This window comes from Eubalaena glacialis, chromosome 17, assembly GCF_028564815.1.
Source record: "Eubalaena glacialis isolate mEubGla1 chromosome 17, mEubGla1.1.hap2.+ XY, whole genome shotgun sequence".
Lineage (NCBI taxonomy): Eukaryota > Metazoa > Chordata > Mammalia > Artiodactyla > Balaenidae > Eubalaena > Eubalaena glacialis.
The window spans coordinates 9623515-9637653 of record NC_083732.1 but is presented as its reverse complement, the minus strand read 5'-3'; the positions used below and the strand labels follow the sequence as shown (position 1 = coordinate 9637653).

General features: G+C 38.3%; 1 protein-coding gene across 1 annotated transcript in view; it reads right to left on the bottom strand.

Moving 5' to 3' along the window:
* Window positions 1–14139, bottom strand: part of NKAIN3 (sodium/potassium transporting ATPase interacting 3) — a 534829-nt gene that overhangs the window by 253516 nt on the left and 267174 nt on the right. The window contains exon 2 of the mRNA XM_061171937.1: window positions 10100–10237. Within this exon, the coding sequence (XP_061027920.1) occupies window positions 10100–10237 (138 nt within the window). The remainder of the gene's footprint in view (window positions 1–10099; window positions 10238–14139) is intronic.

Sequence of the window (14139 nt, the reverse complement as noted above, 5' to 3'; positions counted from 1 at the left end):
AAATGGAAGTCAAAAGAAAGCTGGAGTAGCAATTCTCATATCAGACAAAATAGACTTTAAAATAAAGACTATTACAAGAGACAAAGAAGGACACTATATAATGATCAAGGGATCGATCCAAGAGGAAGGTATAACAATTGTAAATATTTATGCACCCAACATAGGAGCACCTCAATACATAAGGCAAATACTAACAGCCATAAAAGGGGAAATCGACAGTAACACAATCATAGTAGGGAACTTTAACACCCCACTTTCACCAATGGACAGATCATCCAAAATAAAAATAAATAAGGAAACACAAGCTTTAAATGATACATTAAACAAGATGGACTTAATTAATATTTATAGGACATTCCATCCAAAAACAACAGAATACACATTTTTCTCAAGTGCTCATGGAACATTCTCTAGGATAGATCATATCTTGGGTCACAAATCAAGCCTTGGTAAATTTTAAAAAATTGAAATCGTATCAAGTATCTTTGCCGACCACAACGCTATGAGACTAGATATCAGTTACAGGAAAAGATCTGTAAAAAATACAAACACATGGAGGCTACACAATACACTACTTAATAACGAAGTGATCACTGAAGAAATCAAAGGGGAAATCAAAAAATACCTAGAAACAAATGACAATGGAGACACGACGATCCAAAACCTATGGGATGCAGCAAAAGCAGTTCTAAGAGGGAAGTTTATAGCAATACAAGCCTACATCAAGAAACAGGAAACATCTCGAATAAACAACCTAACCTTGCACCTAAAGCAATTAGAGAAAGAAGAACAAAAAAACCCCAAAGCTAGCAGAAGGAAAGAAATCATAAAGATCAGATCAGAAATAAATGAAAAAGAAATGAAGGAAACAATAGCAAAAATCAATGAAACTAAAAGCTGGTTCTTTGAGAAGATAAACAAAATTGATAAACCATTAGCCAGACTCATCAAGAGAAAAAGGGAGAAGACTCAAATTAATAGAATTAGAAATGAAAAAGGAGAAGTAACCACTGACACTGCAGAAATACAAACGATCATGAGAGATTACTACAAGAAACTCTATGCCAATAAAATGGACAACCTGGAAGAAATGGACAGATTCTTAGAAATGCACAACCTGCCGAGACTTAACCAGGAAGAAATAGAAAATATGAACAGACCAATCACAAGCACTGAAATTGAAACTGTGATTAAAAATCTTCCAACACACAAAAGCCCAGGACCAGATGGCTTCACAGGCGAATTCTATCAAACATTTAGAGAAGAGCTAACACCTATCCTTCTCAAACTCTTCCAAAATATTGCAGAGGGAGGAACACTCCCCAACTCATTCTACGAGGCCACCATCACCCTGATACCAAAACCAGACAAAGATGTCACAAAGAAAGAAAACTACAGGCCAATATCACTGATGAACATAGATGCAAAAATCCTCAACAAAATACTACCAAACAGAATCCAACAGCACATTAAAAGGATTATACACCATGATCAAGTGGGGTTTATTCCAGGAATGCAAGGATTCTTCAATATACGCAAATCAATCAACGTGATACATCATATTAACAAATTGAAGGAGAAAAACCATATGATCATCTCAATAGATGCAGAGAAAGCTTTCGACAAAATTCAACACCCATTTATGATAAAAGCCCTGCAGAAAGTAGGCATAGAGGGAACTTTCCTCAACATAATAAAGGCCATATATGACAAACCCACAGCCAACATTGTCCTCAATGGTGAAAAACTGAAACCATTTCCACTAAGATCAGGAACAAGACAAGGTTGCCCACTCTCACCACTATTATTCAACATAGTTTTGGAAGTGTTAGCCACAGCAATCAGAGAAGAAAAAGAAATAAAAGGAATCCAAATCGGAAAAGAAGAAGTAAAGCTGTCACTGTTTGCAGATGACATGATACTATACATAGAGAATCCAAAAGATGCTACCAGAAAACTACTAGAGCTAATCAATGAATTTGGTAAAGTAGCAGGATACAAAATTAATGCACAGAAATCTCTTGCATTCCTATATACTAATGATGAAAAATCTGAAAGTGAAATTAAGAAAACACTCCCGTTTACCATTGCAACAAAAAGAATAAAATATCTAGGAATAAACCTACCTAAGGAGACAAAAGACCTGTATGTAGAAAATTATAGGACACTGATGAAAGAAATTAAAGATGATACAAATAGATGGAGAGATATACCATGTTCTTGGATTGGAAGAATCAACATTGTGAAAATGACTCTGCTACCCAAAGCAATCTATAGATTCAATGCAATCCCTATCAAACTACCACTGGCATTTTTCACAGAACTAGAACAAAAAATTTCACAATTTGTATGGAAACACAAAAGACCCCGAATAGTCAAAGCAATCTTGAGAACGAAAAATGGAGCTGGAGGAATCAGGCTCCCTGACTTCAGACTATATTACAAAGCTACAGTAATCAAGACAGTTTGGTACTGGCACCAAGACAGAAATATAGATCAATGGAACAGGATAGAAAGCCCAGAGATAAGCCCATGCACATATGGTCACCTTATCTTTGATAAAGCAGGCAAGCATATACAGTGGAGAAAAGACAGCCTCTTCAATTAGGGGTGCTGGGAAAATTGGACAGGTACATGTAAAAGTATGAAATTAGAACACTCCCTGACACCATACACAAAAATAAACTCAAAATGGATTAAAGACCTAAGTGTAAGGCCAGACACTATCAAACTCTTAGAGGAAAACATAGGCAGAACACTCTATGACATAAATCACAGCAAGATCCTTTTTGACCCAGCTCCTAGAGAAATGGAAATAAAAACACAAATAAACAAATGGGACCTAATGAAACTTAAAAGCTTTTGCACAGCAAAGGAAACCATAAACAAGACCAAAAGACAACCCTCAGAATGGGAGAAAATATTTGCAAATGAAGCAACTGACAAAGGATTAATCTCCAAGATTTACAAGCAGCTCATGCAGCTCAATAACAAAAAACGAACAACCGAATCCAAAAATGGGCAGAAGACCTAAATAGACATTTCTCCAAAGAAGATATACAGATTGCCAACAGACACATGAAAGAATGCTCAACATCATTAATCATTAGAGAAATGCAAATCAAAACTACAACGAGGTATCATCTCACACCGGTCAGAATGGCCATCATCAAAAAATCTAGAAACAATAAATGCTGGAGAGGGTGTGGAGAAAAGGGAACACTCTTGCACTGTTGGTGGGAATGTAAATTGATACAGCCACTGTGGAGAACAGTCTGGAGGTTCCTTAAAAAACTAAAAATAGAACTACCATACGACCCAGCAATCCCACTACTGGGCATATACCCTGAGAAAACCATAATTCAGAAAGAGTCATGTACCAAAATATTCATTGCAGCTCTGTTTACAATAGCCAGGACATGGAAGCAACCTAGGTGTCCATCATCGGATGAATGGATAAAGAAGATGTGGCACATATATACAATGGAATATTACTCAGCCATAAAAAGAAATGAAAGGGAGGTATTTGTAATGAGGTGGATGGAGTTAGAGTCTGTCATACAGAGTGAAGTAAGTCAGAAAGAGAAAAACAAATACAGTATGCTAACACATATATATGGAATCTAAGGAAAAATTAAAAAAAAAAAGGTCATGAAGAACCTAGTGGCAAGACGGGAATAAAGACACAGACCTACTAGAGAATGGACTTGAGGATATGGGGAGGGGGAGGGGTGAGATGTGACAGGGTGAGAGAGTGTCATGGACATATATACACTACCAAATGTAAAATAGATAGCTAGTGGGAAGCAGCCGCATAGCACAGGGAGATGAGCTCGGTGCTTTGTGACCACCTAGAGGGGTGGGATAGGGAGGGTGGGAGGGAGGGAGATGCAAGAGGGAAGAGATATGGGAACATATGTATATGTATAACTGATTCACTTTGTTATAAAGCAGAAACTAACACACCATTGTAAAGCAATTATACTTCAATAAAGATGTTTTAAAAAAAAAAAAAAGAGATAAACTACATTTTTAACAAATACCTTTTGGTTATCATGGAGTATGCCTACAAGCTCAGACAGCCACATAGATATACTTGAAGTATAGAAGACTTAACTTCTCAAAGTAAAAAAAAAAAATCACTCTGTATAATTATTTAACCATCTATTTACCCATCATCTATCTATCTAAATATAATCTATCAACCTATTTATCTATCCTACTATGCTTATGTTCAGTACACATATTTTAAATCCTAATTTAATTAGACAATGCCCATAAAGATGGAAAAACATCTGTGTGTTCTCTGTGGCTTCCTGGATATTGCATAGTTTTATGAAGATATTTCAGCATTTTTTAATTGAAATGAACTTTAGCAGTCTCCCAGCCTATTTCTTTCTCATTGAGCAATTAGTCCATAACATAAATTATTTTTACTTCCTGAGCTTGTTTGTTTTCCAATTACCAGGAAGGCCATTCATTCATTCATTCATTCACATGTGTATCAATCAGATACAATATTATATTCAATATGTTAGACTCACTCAAAAAAAAATATAGGTTCCTTGCTCACTCATTGTTCTAATAGTTTCTGGAGTTTAGTATTCATGTCCAGGGGGAAATAAATCTGAGACCACTGAATGGAAACCTAACACTCTTAACTGCCATATTGAGCAGTAACTCTGGAGGGAGATTTATGATGACATAGTAGGGATATTTCCCAGTATAACAATTCAAATGAAAGCAAGTTGCAGTTCTTTAGATGTGGACATTTGTATAAAAGTCCAAATAACTAACTTATGGGCCTAGCATACTTACTTGGCTTTCTTTTTTTAATTTTTAAAGGAAGCTTTGAGTTACTTTTAATTCCAATGTTAATCTTTCTTCAAAAACTGTCAAGTTAGCTAATATTTCTGCATTTAAATTAATGTAAAACCGCTTGATTAAATTATTATCCACGAAATAATAAAGATTTCAATAATTGTAGAGCAGAATCTCTTTCTAGAATTCGTAAGTAAGATTTTAAAATATTTGACATAGGAGCAAAGCAGACAGGAGTAAACAGCTGATTCCAGAACAGTACTTTTTATGACTGTTAAATATGACAGCCAAGGAAACACAAAAGTGCATTCAAATGCTATGATTACACTTGGCATCCCTAATGTATATATCCCACCTTGTACCTTAGCTAAAATAAATTTTAATCAGCAAAAGAGTACCATATGACAAAGTTGGTTTTATGTTCTAAAAATAAATGTAGAAATAGTAAATTGTACCTTCTCAGCAGTGATGGTAACTAAAGGGGAATTATCTCTCTTTCATTTTGTGATTTGGGTGAATTTTTCTAACAGTCTTTGCAATGGGACCTCCTCAAGACAGTGTCAGGGGCCCACAATGTTATATTTATTTGAAAAAAAATTAGTCGAGGAATAAGTCAGCTAATGGTAGGTGCAGGCAGAGCAGCACATACTACTTTATCTTATAAATCCTGGTGTTCAGATTGAAAGAAGCAAGGCAGTAAGGCCAGCGTCTTTTGCAGAACTATTGTTGCCATGTTCTGAGATAAGAAATCACTGTCTAGTCCATCCAGTAAAATAATTTCATCCAATAACCTTTAATTAACTTATTATTTGTTTAATCAAGTATTAAGCATCTTTAAAGGCCCATGCACATCAGGATAACTTAGAATACAGCCATGGACGGGCACCGTCTGCCTGCCAGGAGGACGCTGAATTTTTGTAAATTTTTATTGGAGTGTAGTTGCTTTACAATGCTGTGTTAGTCTCTACTGCACAGCAAAGTGAATCAGCCATACGTATACATATACAGGAGGACACTGTTGAATGAGATGACACGGGCCTGGAAGCAAGGATGGCAACCGTGTAGAGAGATAGGATAGAGTCACCAGGATCTATGGGTGCAGAGAGGAAGAGGCACTTAGCCTGGAGGGGGCGTGGCCAGAGAAGGCTCTTAAAGGTGACTATTCAGTTGAAGAATTATTAAGATTTTTCCAAATGGGTAAGGAGAATAGGGTGATCCAGGGAGCAGGTGCATTGCATATAAACCAAGGAGGCAAGAAACAGCACGTGGTCTTTGGAAAACACGAATCAGTCAGCACGAGGTGGGAAGGAGGGGAGGGCAGGGGATGTGAGAGAGATAAGTCAAGAGCAGTTTTTATAAGCTCTGACTTCCACCCTAAGGAGTCTGAAATTTGCCTGTAGACACTGGAGAGCTTGCTCTACGTGCCCCTTTACCTTAACCATTTTCATAAGGGTGATCAATTCTTTAAATTCGGCCGTGATAAACCCTGTTTGTTTTAAGAAATGGCAGGACCTTATCCTCTGTGTCTTGGTGCTCCAAAATGTCTGCTAGCTTGAACTGGATTATATTGAATTGGCACTGCTGGTGACTGTTTCAGCCAATAATGGAGGCCAAGTTCGAGAGAAAAATCTCCTGCAGTCAGAAGTCCCTTTCCTGCTCAGTGAGAAGTTACTATGGATTTTGGATCCAGGTCTCCTCGCACTGCCGTTGAGAAGTGGGTGCCTTTGAGGCATCCCTTGATTAGTGTGACATAGGCCATATTCATTTCCAGGCTTTTTCATACCAGAATTAATTGGAATTAATTAATTGGTGGCCTGGAGACCACCAATTGTGGCTTCGAACCAAACTATTCATGAAAACAACTCGGGGATGAGCTACTTGTGGTGGTGTGATAAAGATAACGTGGAGTAGCCACTTCCCCATAACTAGGCACACCTGATAGTCCTCCCATTAAAGGCACCCTTTGTGAACAGACTTTCCATACTCATTGACTAATGATTCTTCAGCATTTCTCCCAAATAGATACTTTATACCTATGTTAGAATACGAGTTAATCTGGAATCCCACATAGGTAACAACATTCTATGATCAGCTGAGGAGATAAGGCAGGATCATTTCCAATGTCAAATCTTATATTGACAGTGGCAGCATATCATCTGGAATGTGATGGTGGAAGCAGAGCATAGATCGTGATAAAGCGACTCCATAATCCTAACAATAGCATCCATTTCTGCCATTTACTATCTGGGTTCCTTGGGTAAGTCACTTAACCTTTCCTTAACTCTTGCCTTATCTGTAAAATTAGGGATGCTAATACACACCCATAGGACATTTGTGAAGATTAAACCAAATGACATGTTGGCATGGAGAGCTTTCCTGACAATTCATTGTTTCCTTTCTCTCCCCTTCCTGGGAGAGGGTCTTGAATGAGAGAGTAAATAAAACAATAGGGATTTGGCTGGCATACACACCAAGAGAAAATCAAGATGAGCAAAAACGTAGATTGTTTGTCTAACAGACATTTTTCTTTGAAGATTCTGAAAGACCTAAATCTTCCTCCTTCAACATGCAGGAGGGAGAAGCGAGAGAAGGAAGTGAAGAAAAGACACCAGACAAAGAAGTGACCCCAGTCCTATCGCAAGAGGACGCTAGGAACCGGCAGGGAACTAGATGGGAAAAACAATAGGTATTTATTGAGCACCTATGACATTGCGTGTCCGCAAAGAACTCTTTGCCTAGGAGGGGAGACATAAATGTGAACAGATTATAAAACATGCTCAAGACACAGAGACAGAGGAGCAGGGGGTGATTAACTGCTAACGTGCCTGGAAGGAAGTGAGCATGAGGGGTGAGGGCTGTTGCTAGCGCGGCCGCACAAACACTGGGCGAGGCTATGAGAGCCGGAGGCTGGAGCAGCACGTAGAGAGGAGGGTTCCCGACGCTGCAGAGCACAAGCCCTCTGCTCTCCCGGTCTCTGCAGTTCGCCCGGCTCTCTCCAGGCCTCTGCCCCTCGTTTTTCCCGTTCCTCTTCCCCTGTCATTTCATCACCTCCCGAGAGCCCAGGAATCTGAACCTTCTCCCTCCTCCACAGTGAGTTCATGTACATTCTCTGCTGTTTGCCCCACCCTGGCACAGGAGAGCAGGTCCTCAGTGAATGCTTAATAAGGGAATGGGACCTACTGCTATCGACATCCTACTGTGTGCCCCGTGGTGCTTCCTGCCCAGAACCCCCTTCGGTCCCCTCTACTCTGGTGAACTCACACTCACACTGCAGGTATCAGCTCCACAGTCACGCCTGCAGGCTCAGAGGGATCCCTCCGTTACACATCTACTGGTGCAACGTGCTCCTTTTTAACACTTGTGACAGTTGCACTTTAACGTTTATGTGGATGATTATCTGATAAAACCCACTTGCCCTCTCTAGACTGTAAGGTAAGTACCCAGGAGGACAGAAGACACATCTGTCTGTATTGGCTCACCTTGTTCCCCGCACTGAACACAATGCCACATACAGCGTAGAAACCCAATAAATAGGAATGAATATGTAAAAGAAAAATGGAAGGAAGAAAGTTAAGAAAAAACAGATATCGGGGAAGAAGGAGGGGGAGAAAGGAAGGAAGGAAGTAGGGATTGTGAGACGAGTTTGGTCAGGTGGGGCAGCCCAGAATATTCTTAGATTTTATCCTGCTACGAGTTAGTGAAGGGTTTTAAGCCAGTGATTTAGAAAAAGTACAAGGGACACGTTAACAGGAAGGAAGCCGAAGGCAAGCAGGAAGTCCATGTGCAGGAAAGAGACTGCAAAGCCTCAACGAAGGCAGGAGCTGCGTGAAGAGTGTGTGGAGCTAATACTGAGAGGGTGGAAGCAGTAGGACTAGATACGTCACTAACGTGCACAGACAGCTTCATCCCATAGAAGCCACTGGCTTCACAGCCACCTGGCACTTTGTGCCTCAGTAGAAAACAACATCATACAACGACAAGTCTGTACTAAGTCAAAGTGCTCTGTGTTCATAGCAACAAACTAGAACATAGAATCCAATAATAGTTTGCTATCATGCATATTAAAGTCTCTTGAGCTGCAAGTCCATCTCTGTGAAACACCTTTTTAGTAGATCACACAGTGGCTTAGCAGAGGCTATCTTTCAGGGAAGAAGAGTAAAGTAGGGATTGTTTAGCCCCTGCAGTCAGCTGAGTGACAGAAATGTTCTAATGGGCCTGGAGCAGCAATTTTGAGGGCAGAGTCTGTGCTGTGGGCTGGTTACCCTCACCTCTGTGTGATATGACGAAAGATACCCAAAAGCCAATTTTGAGATGCAAACAGAGAATTGAGGCACTTATAGAAAAATTTATAACTTTTTTCTTTTTGATAGGTGTGACTGGATTAAACCAAAATGCAAAGATGGCATATTTTTAAGTCTATAGTTTTCTTCTAGTGAGGCAATCATCGCATTAGAAGAAAATATTCACTAATTCTACTGAACATTGTATATTTATTCAGGCTCAATGAGCATTTTAGAGTATGTCATCCCTCATTACAACTCCTTATACATGCTTGGTATTTCTGACAACCTTCTTATACATGTAGCCCAAAATATTCCCCTCTTTTTACATTAAAGAAATCTATTACTGGAAATAACTTCCAGTCAATTGCGGAGCACAGAATATCCCTTATTAAATTTCCCTACAATGGAGGGTGTGTTGACCATGTATGTCATAGTTTGGAGTATGGATTTATGTTTCAAATTTATCTTACCAAAGTGGAGAAATGTTCAGTAATATACAGTATGCAATACCTTAAAGGGTGAGTACTAAATAAATGCACATGCATTTGTAATGTCCTATGTCCATTAAAATTAAATTGTATTATTGCTATCAGTTAGTAAACAGTTATGGCTACGTCGGTTTGCTTTTTAGGGTTAGTGACATATGCCATTGACATGATAGTTAATGTACATTTATATCTCATCTAACATCAAGACCACAACCAGTCCTACTCCATCCAAACCGCATCTTAAGTTTCCTTGTGAAGCTTGATTTCAATTACACTGTGAGTCTCACTATGCATCTCACGCTTACAGTCACATTGCTTTGCTTTCATTGTAAACATTCACTGAGTCTTCTTCTTTCTCACAGGTAATCATCTCTCAGCAGAATTCAGTAATGAAGGCCAGAATGGCCAAGCCACGTTATATCAAAGGGAACAACTAAAATGATTTCCTTCTTCTCCTAACAGTTTTGCAGTGTTTATATGAAAAGACATGGTAACAGTAAGACTTACCACCACGATATATCGAGGTCTGTACTGAATGGTTCCAAACAAACCCAATATGACGACTATTATATGTAGAAAATTTCCAAGGATGGGCGCCCATTGGAAGCCGAGGAAGTCAAAGATCTGCCTCTCTAATGCTGAGAGCTGCAACAAAGCAGAGAGAGCCCATGAGCATCTAACCCAAGCACCAGCAGACCATTTTAATCTTGGTTTCACAGCTGGAGAAGGCTGCAGTCAATTTGAATCGCAGTTATGGACACCATCATCACTAAGATTGTGGTGCCCATTTCATGTACTTTATGCAACTTCTCTCAGAAAATATACTAAGATAACTTCGAGTATTATGACTTCAAGTGTTCATAGACTTGGAGAGCTGGAGATATACTCCTGAAATCATTTTCTATAGTAGCAAATCCAGGCAACAGTTTATGATATCATATTAACTTATCATTATTTTTAGTAAATTATTGGCTTAGTATAACCTACTCGGAACAGTAACTCCAGGCTTGCAATGCTAGGACTATTATTATTTTGGAAAAAAACAAAAACAATAACAAAAACTACCCATCTGTGCCTTCCTGTGTGAAACATGAATTATCAAATCTTCTGGTTTTTTTTTTCCTTTCTTTAGATTGTCATTGATTATAATGACTAACCACTTTTTCAAAATGAAGCTTATTTATTTACTCTGGGCTTACTTACTTACTTACATTAATGATAATAACTCCTTCTTCAAAATGAGCTTACTTATTTACTGTAGTCCTGATCTAAAACTAGAGTTACATAGTTCCTTTGAACCATATTTTATTGAGATAATATATTAAATGAATTTTATATAGTCCAGTGAATGCCAACAATGTCATTACCATGTACAAATGATATTTATTGCATTTTATATCTAAAAATTTTATAATTCTACCTGCTGTATTTAGGCACAAATCTTACACGTTTCAAGCATTATTCTACATTTACTTTGATAAAATAGTATTTCTAAGAAAATGATCCCACGATTAACCATACTGCCAGCAAAAGAAACTGCAGATTTGAAATGAAAATGGTACCCTAGGTATTTTTCTAGTTATGTGGCAGGTGTATTCCTGAATAGCTTTAATTTCCTTGGACATAAAGAAATGTCCTCTATCCAGTAAGCTGAATTTACCTTGGTTTAGATTCACCTTCAGTAAGCTGTGGAGGAGAAGAGAAACGAGCAAATACCTAAAGACAACCAGTCCTAACCACATTCATTTCATGGGCATTTCCTGATCATCAAGTGATTTGTCACCATTCCCTGCACTCACTAAATGGAAGATGCACAGAAATGGCTAAAACACAAAATAATCAGAGCAAGGTAAGAAGCAACACGGTGTTTTCAACCCCCTGTTTCTCTCTGCTCGTGACTCTAATTAGTTCCCAGGAACTTTCCCCTAAAAACGCAGCATTTTATTTATTGGCCCATCAGTGATGTACATATGTAGTTTTTTATGTCCAACAGGATGGATGTGCTCAGAAAAAAACCCAAAAAATCCTGAAGAGCAGCTGCGGGCAATTCATCCTGAAAAGCAACCCTATTTTAAAGCTGTCGTGCATCACAGAAACCTTTAAAGTGAACTTTTCAAAGACAGAAAAACCCATTTTCTTTTCTGTCAGAAGATGCATGGATAGCATTCTCTTTTATGATATGAAAGAAAACACACACAATGAAAGGGAAGCTGAATTAACACCACTGATTAGAAAATCTGCATTCTTTATTGGAGACACCCCGTCTCTCTATTTATTGATATTCATTCTCTGATAACTTAAAATGGATTTATAGTGACCTGAAATAAAAGCACAAATAAAAGGCCATAAACAAACAACAAACAGACGGGGAAGAGACCATATCAAGGATCAGGCGAGAGGCAGCTAAAACAACTGTACAAACCATGAAAGCTAGATTTGAGTATTGTATTTTAAAAAGTCAGCTAACAATGACAAAAGGTCCTTCAAAAGTAAACAAAGTACCATTGCATTTGGTATTAATTACTTTACCTGATTTCCACTTTCAGCTATTAAGTCATTTAGTTTAGAGGCAAATATATTCTCTCTCAATGTCATCATTAGCGATACCACTTTTTGCCTTAGAGCTTGATATTAATAATGATGACCTAGAGCCACAGAATGGAATTAAATAATATCCAGGTTGCTTTGTTAACTCAAAAAAAGCATGAATATATTTTAAAAGCATCTCTTGTCAAAATGGTCTCATCAGTGATGTGCTCAAGCCGCTGCAGCTGGCCGGGGAGCATGGATCAGGTACATCTCTTTCCAACTCCACAGTCAGTGACTTCAAGTTTTGGGAACTTGACACTGGCCATTATATTTACAACATGGACATCAGGAAATGCTAAAAAAACACAAGGTCTTGTTTATTTGTTATGAGAGCCTATGGTAAAATATTTATCTCTACACCACTGAATATGGCACCTAGAAAACAGTGGTTCTAATTCAGGAGAGCAGTGAAAGGCAGTGATCAAATGTGTGATGCAGCATCAAAAGGAAACATCCGGTCCAGATGAAAGCAGAGGATGGAGGGCTCTGCGGAGACGCCATAGCAAAGAAGAGAATGAACGAGACACTGGAAGAACTTGAGGTTTAAATAAAGGGAGAGAGTTCAAGAAAACAAAAAGGCAAAGGAGACACTCAGAGAAAGCAAAATTAACCTGTCACCAGTTTAATACAGAACAGAAAGCAGTGGCCTAAAGAACAATAGGATCATTTCTAAGTAAAAGGTCAAGTAGGTAAGACTCTGGGAGTTATAAGAATATGATGGAAAAGAATATGTATCTTTTCCTAACAAGTTAAAAAACGAAGGCAAACAGAATCTTAATAAAAAGGAAGAGTAGAAGGGAGAAGAAGGAAGGAAGGAAGGAAGGAAGGAAGGAAGGAAGGGAGACCAAATCATTGATGCAAGGAAAGTATGGTTCAAAAATACTAACCAAAAAAATACTAACAAAATTAAAATTGGGCATGACTTTGAAGGTAAATATGAAGAGGCCATTGAAACATTCTCCCTGAGTGGCATGGGATGGCAATACTGGAACTGTAAGGAGAGAAATGTAACCCTAGATCATACTTGGGCTGCATGAAAATTATCCCACACTCATTATAATGGGAATGTTGCTTATTGGCTTGTAACTTTCAGAATCCAATTGTAGAAAGCTTGGAAGTCTTCATTATGATTATGGAACAAAATGTAAGTATAATCTGACCATGTAAAGTATATCTAACAGGACTTGGGAGAGACTGAATGCTCTATATAAATTCGTGAGTATGGCAAGGGGAAGGGGGAGTGTTCTCAAATTCCTCCTGGAGCGTTAGGCATTTCCTTTTATCAGGCTCCAAGGTGAAAATACTTCCTATAAATCTATGAATCATTAACTACATCCTATATTAACCACACACACTCCCAATAGCTCAAGAAGTGTCCCTATTTCCTTATTATGCCCAAGCAACATAGATAGAGACAAACAGGGGCACCTTCAAAATGCAGTAACTTTCTTATCGATCCGTAGATTATGTTTAACGCTTCACACAGTGTTTTGCCTAAAAGCTCATAATTATTACAAATTGTGAAAATTTATTTACACTTAATTAAAGAGCTATAAAAACTGCAGGTGACCAAACATTTTCCTGGGCATTTACCTAGGTTGGATCTACACAATATGCTTCTGTCCAAACAAAAGCTGGGTAAGAATGTTCATTCCTGAGAAGTGAGTACTCTTGGAGGTCGAACTTCACGGTGAGCTGCCTTTTCCTTCCACTCCCCTGGGACTTTTCTCTGCTCACTAGAATCGGACACAATTAAAAAAGATCAAAACAGGGTTACTCATGTTAGTGGAATCGTGGGAAAGTATCTGATCAAACCATGGTTTCCTAAAAATTAAAGTTTGAAATTAAAAAATTAAAGTTTGAAATTAAAGCATACTGTGTGACTGATACTCTCTTCTATATAACCTGTACTCTAGGAATTAATGAGGTAAGTATTGTATAACCATGAAGGACTGAAT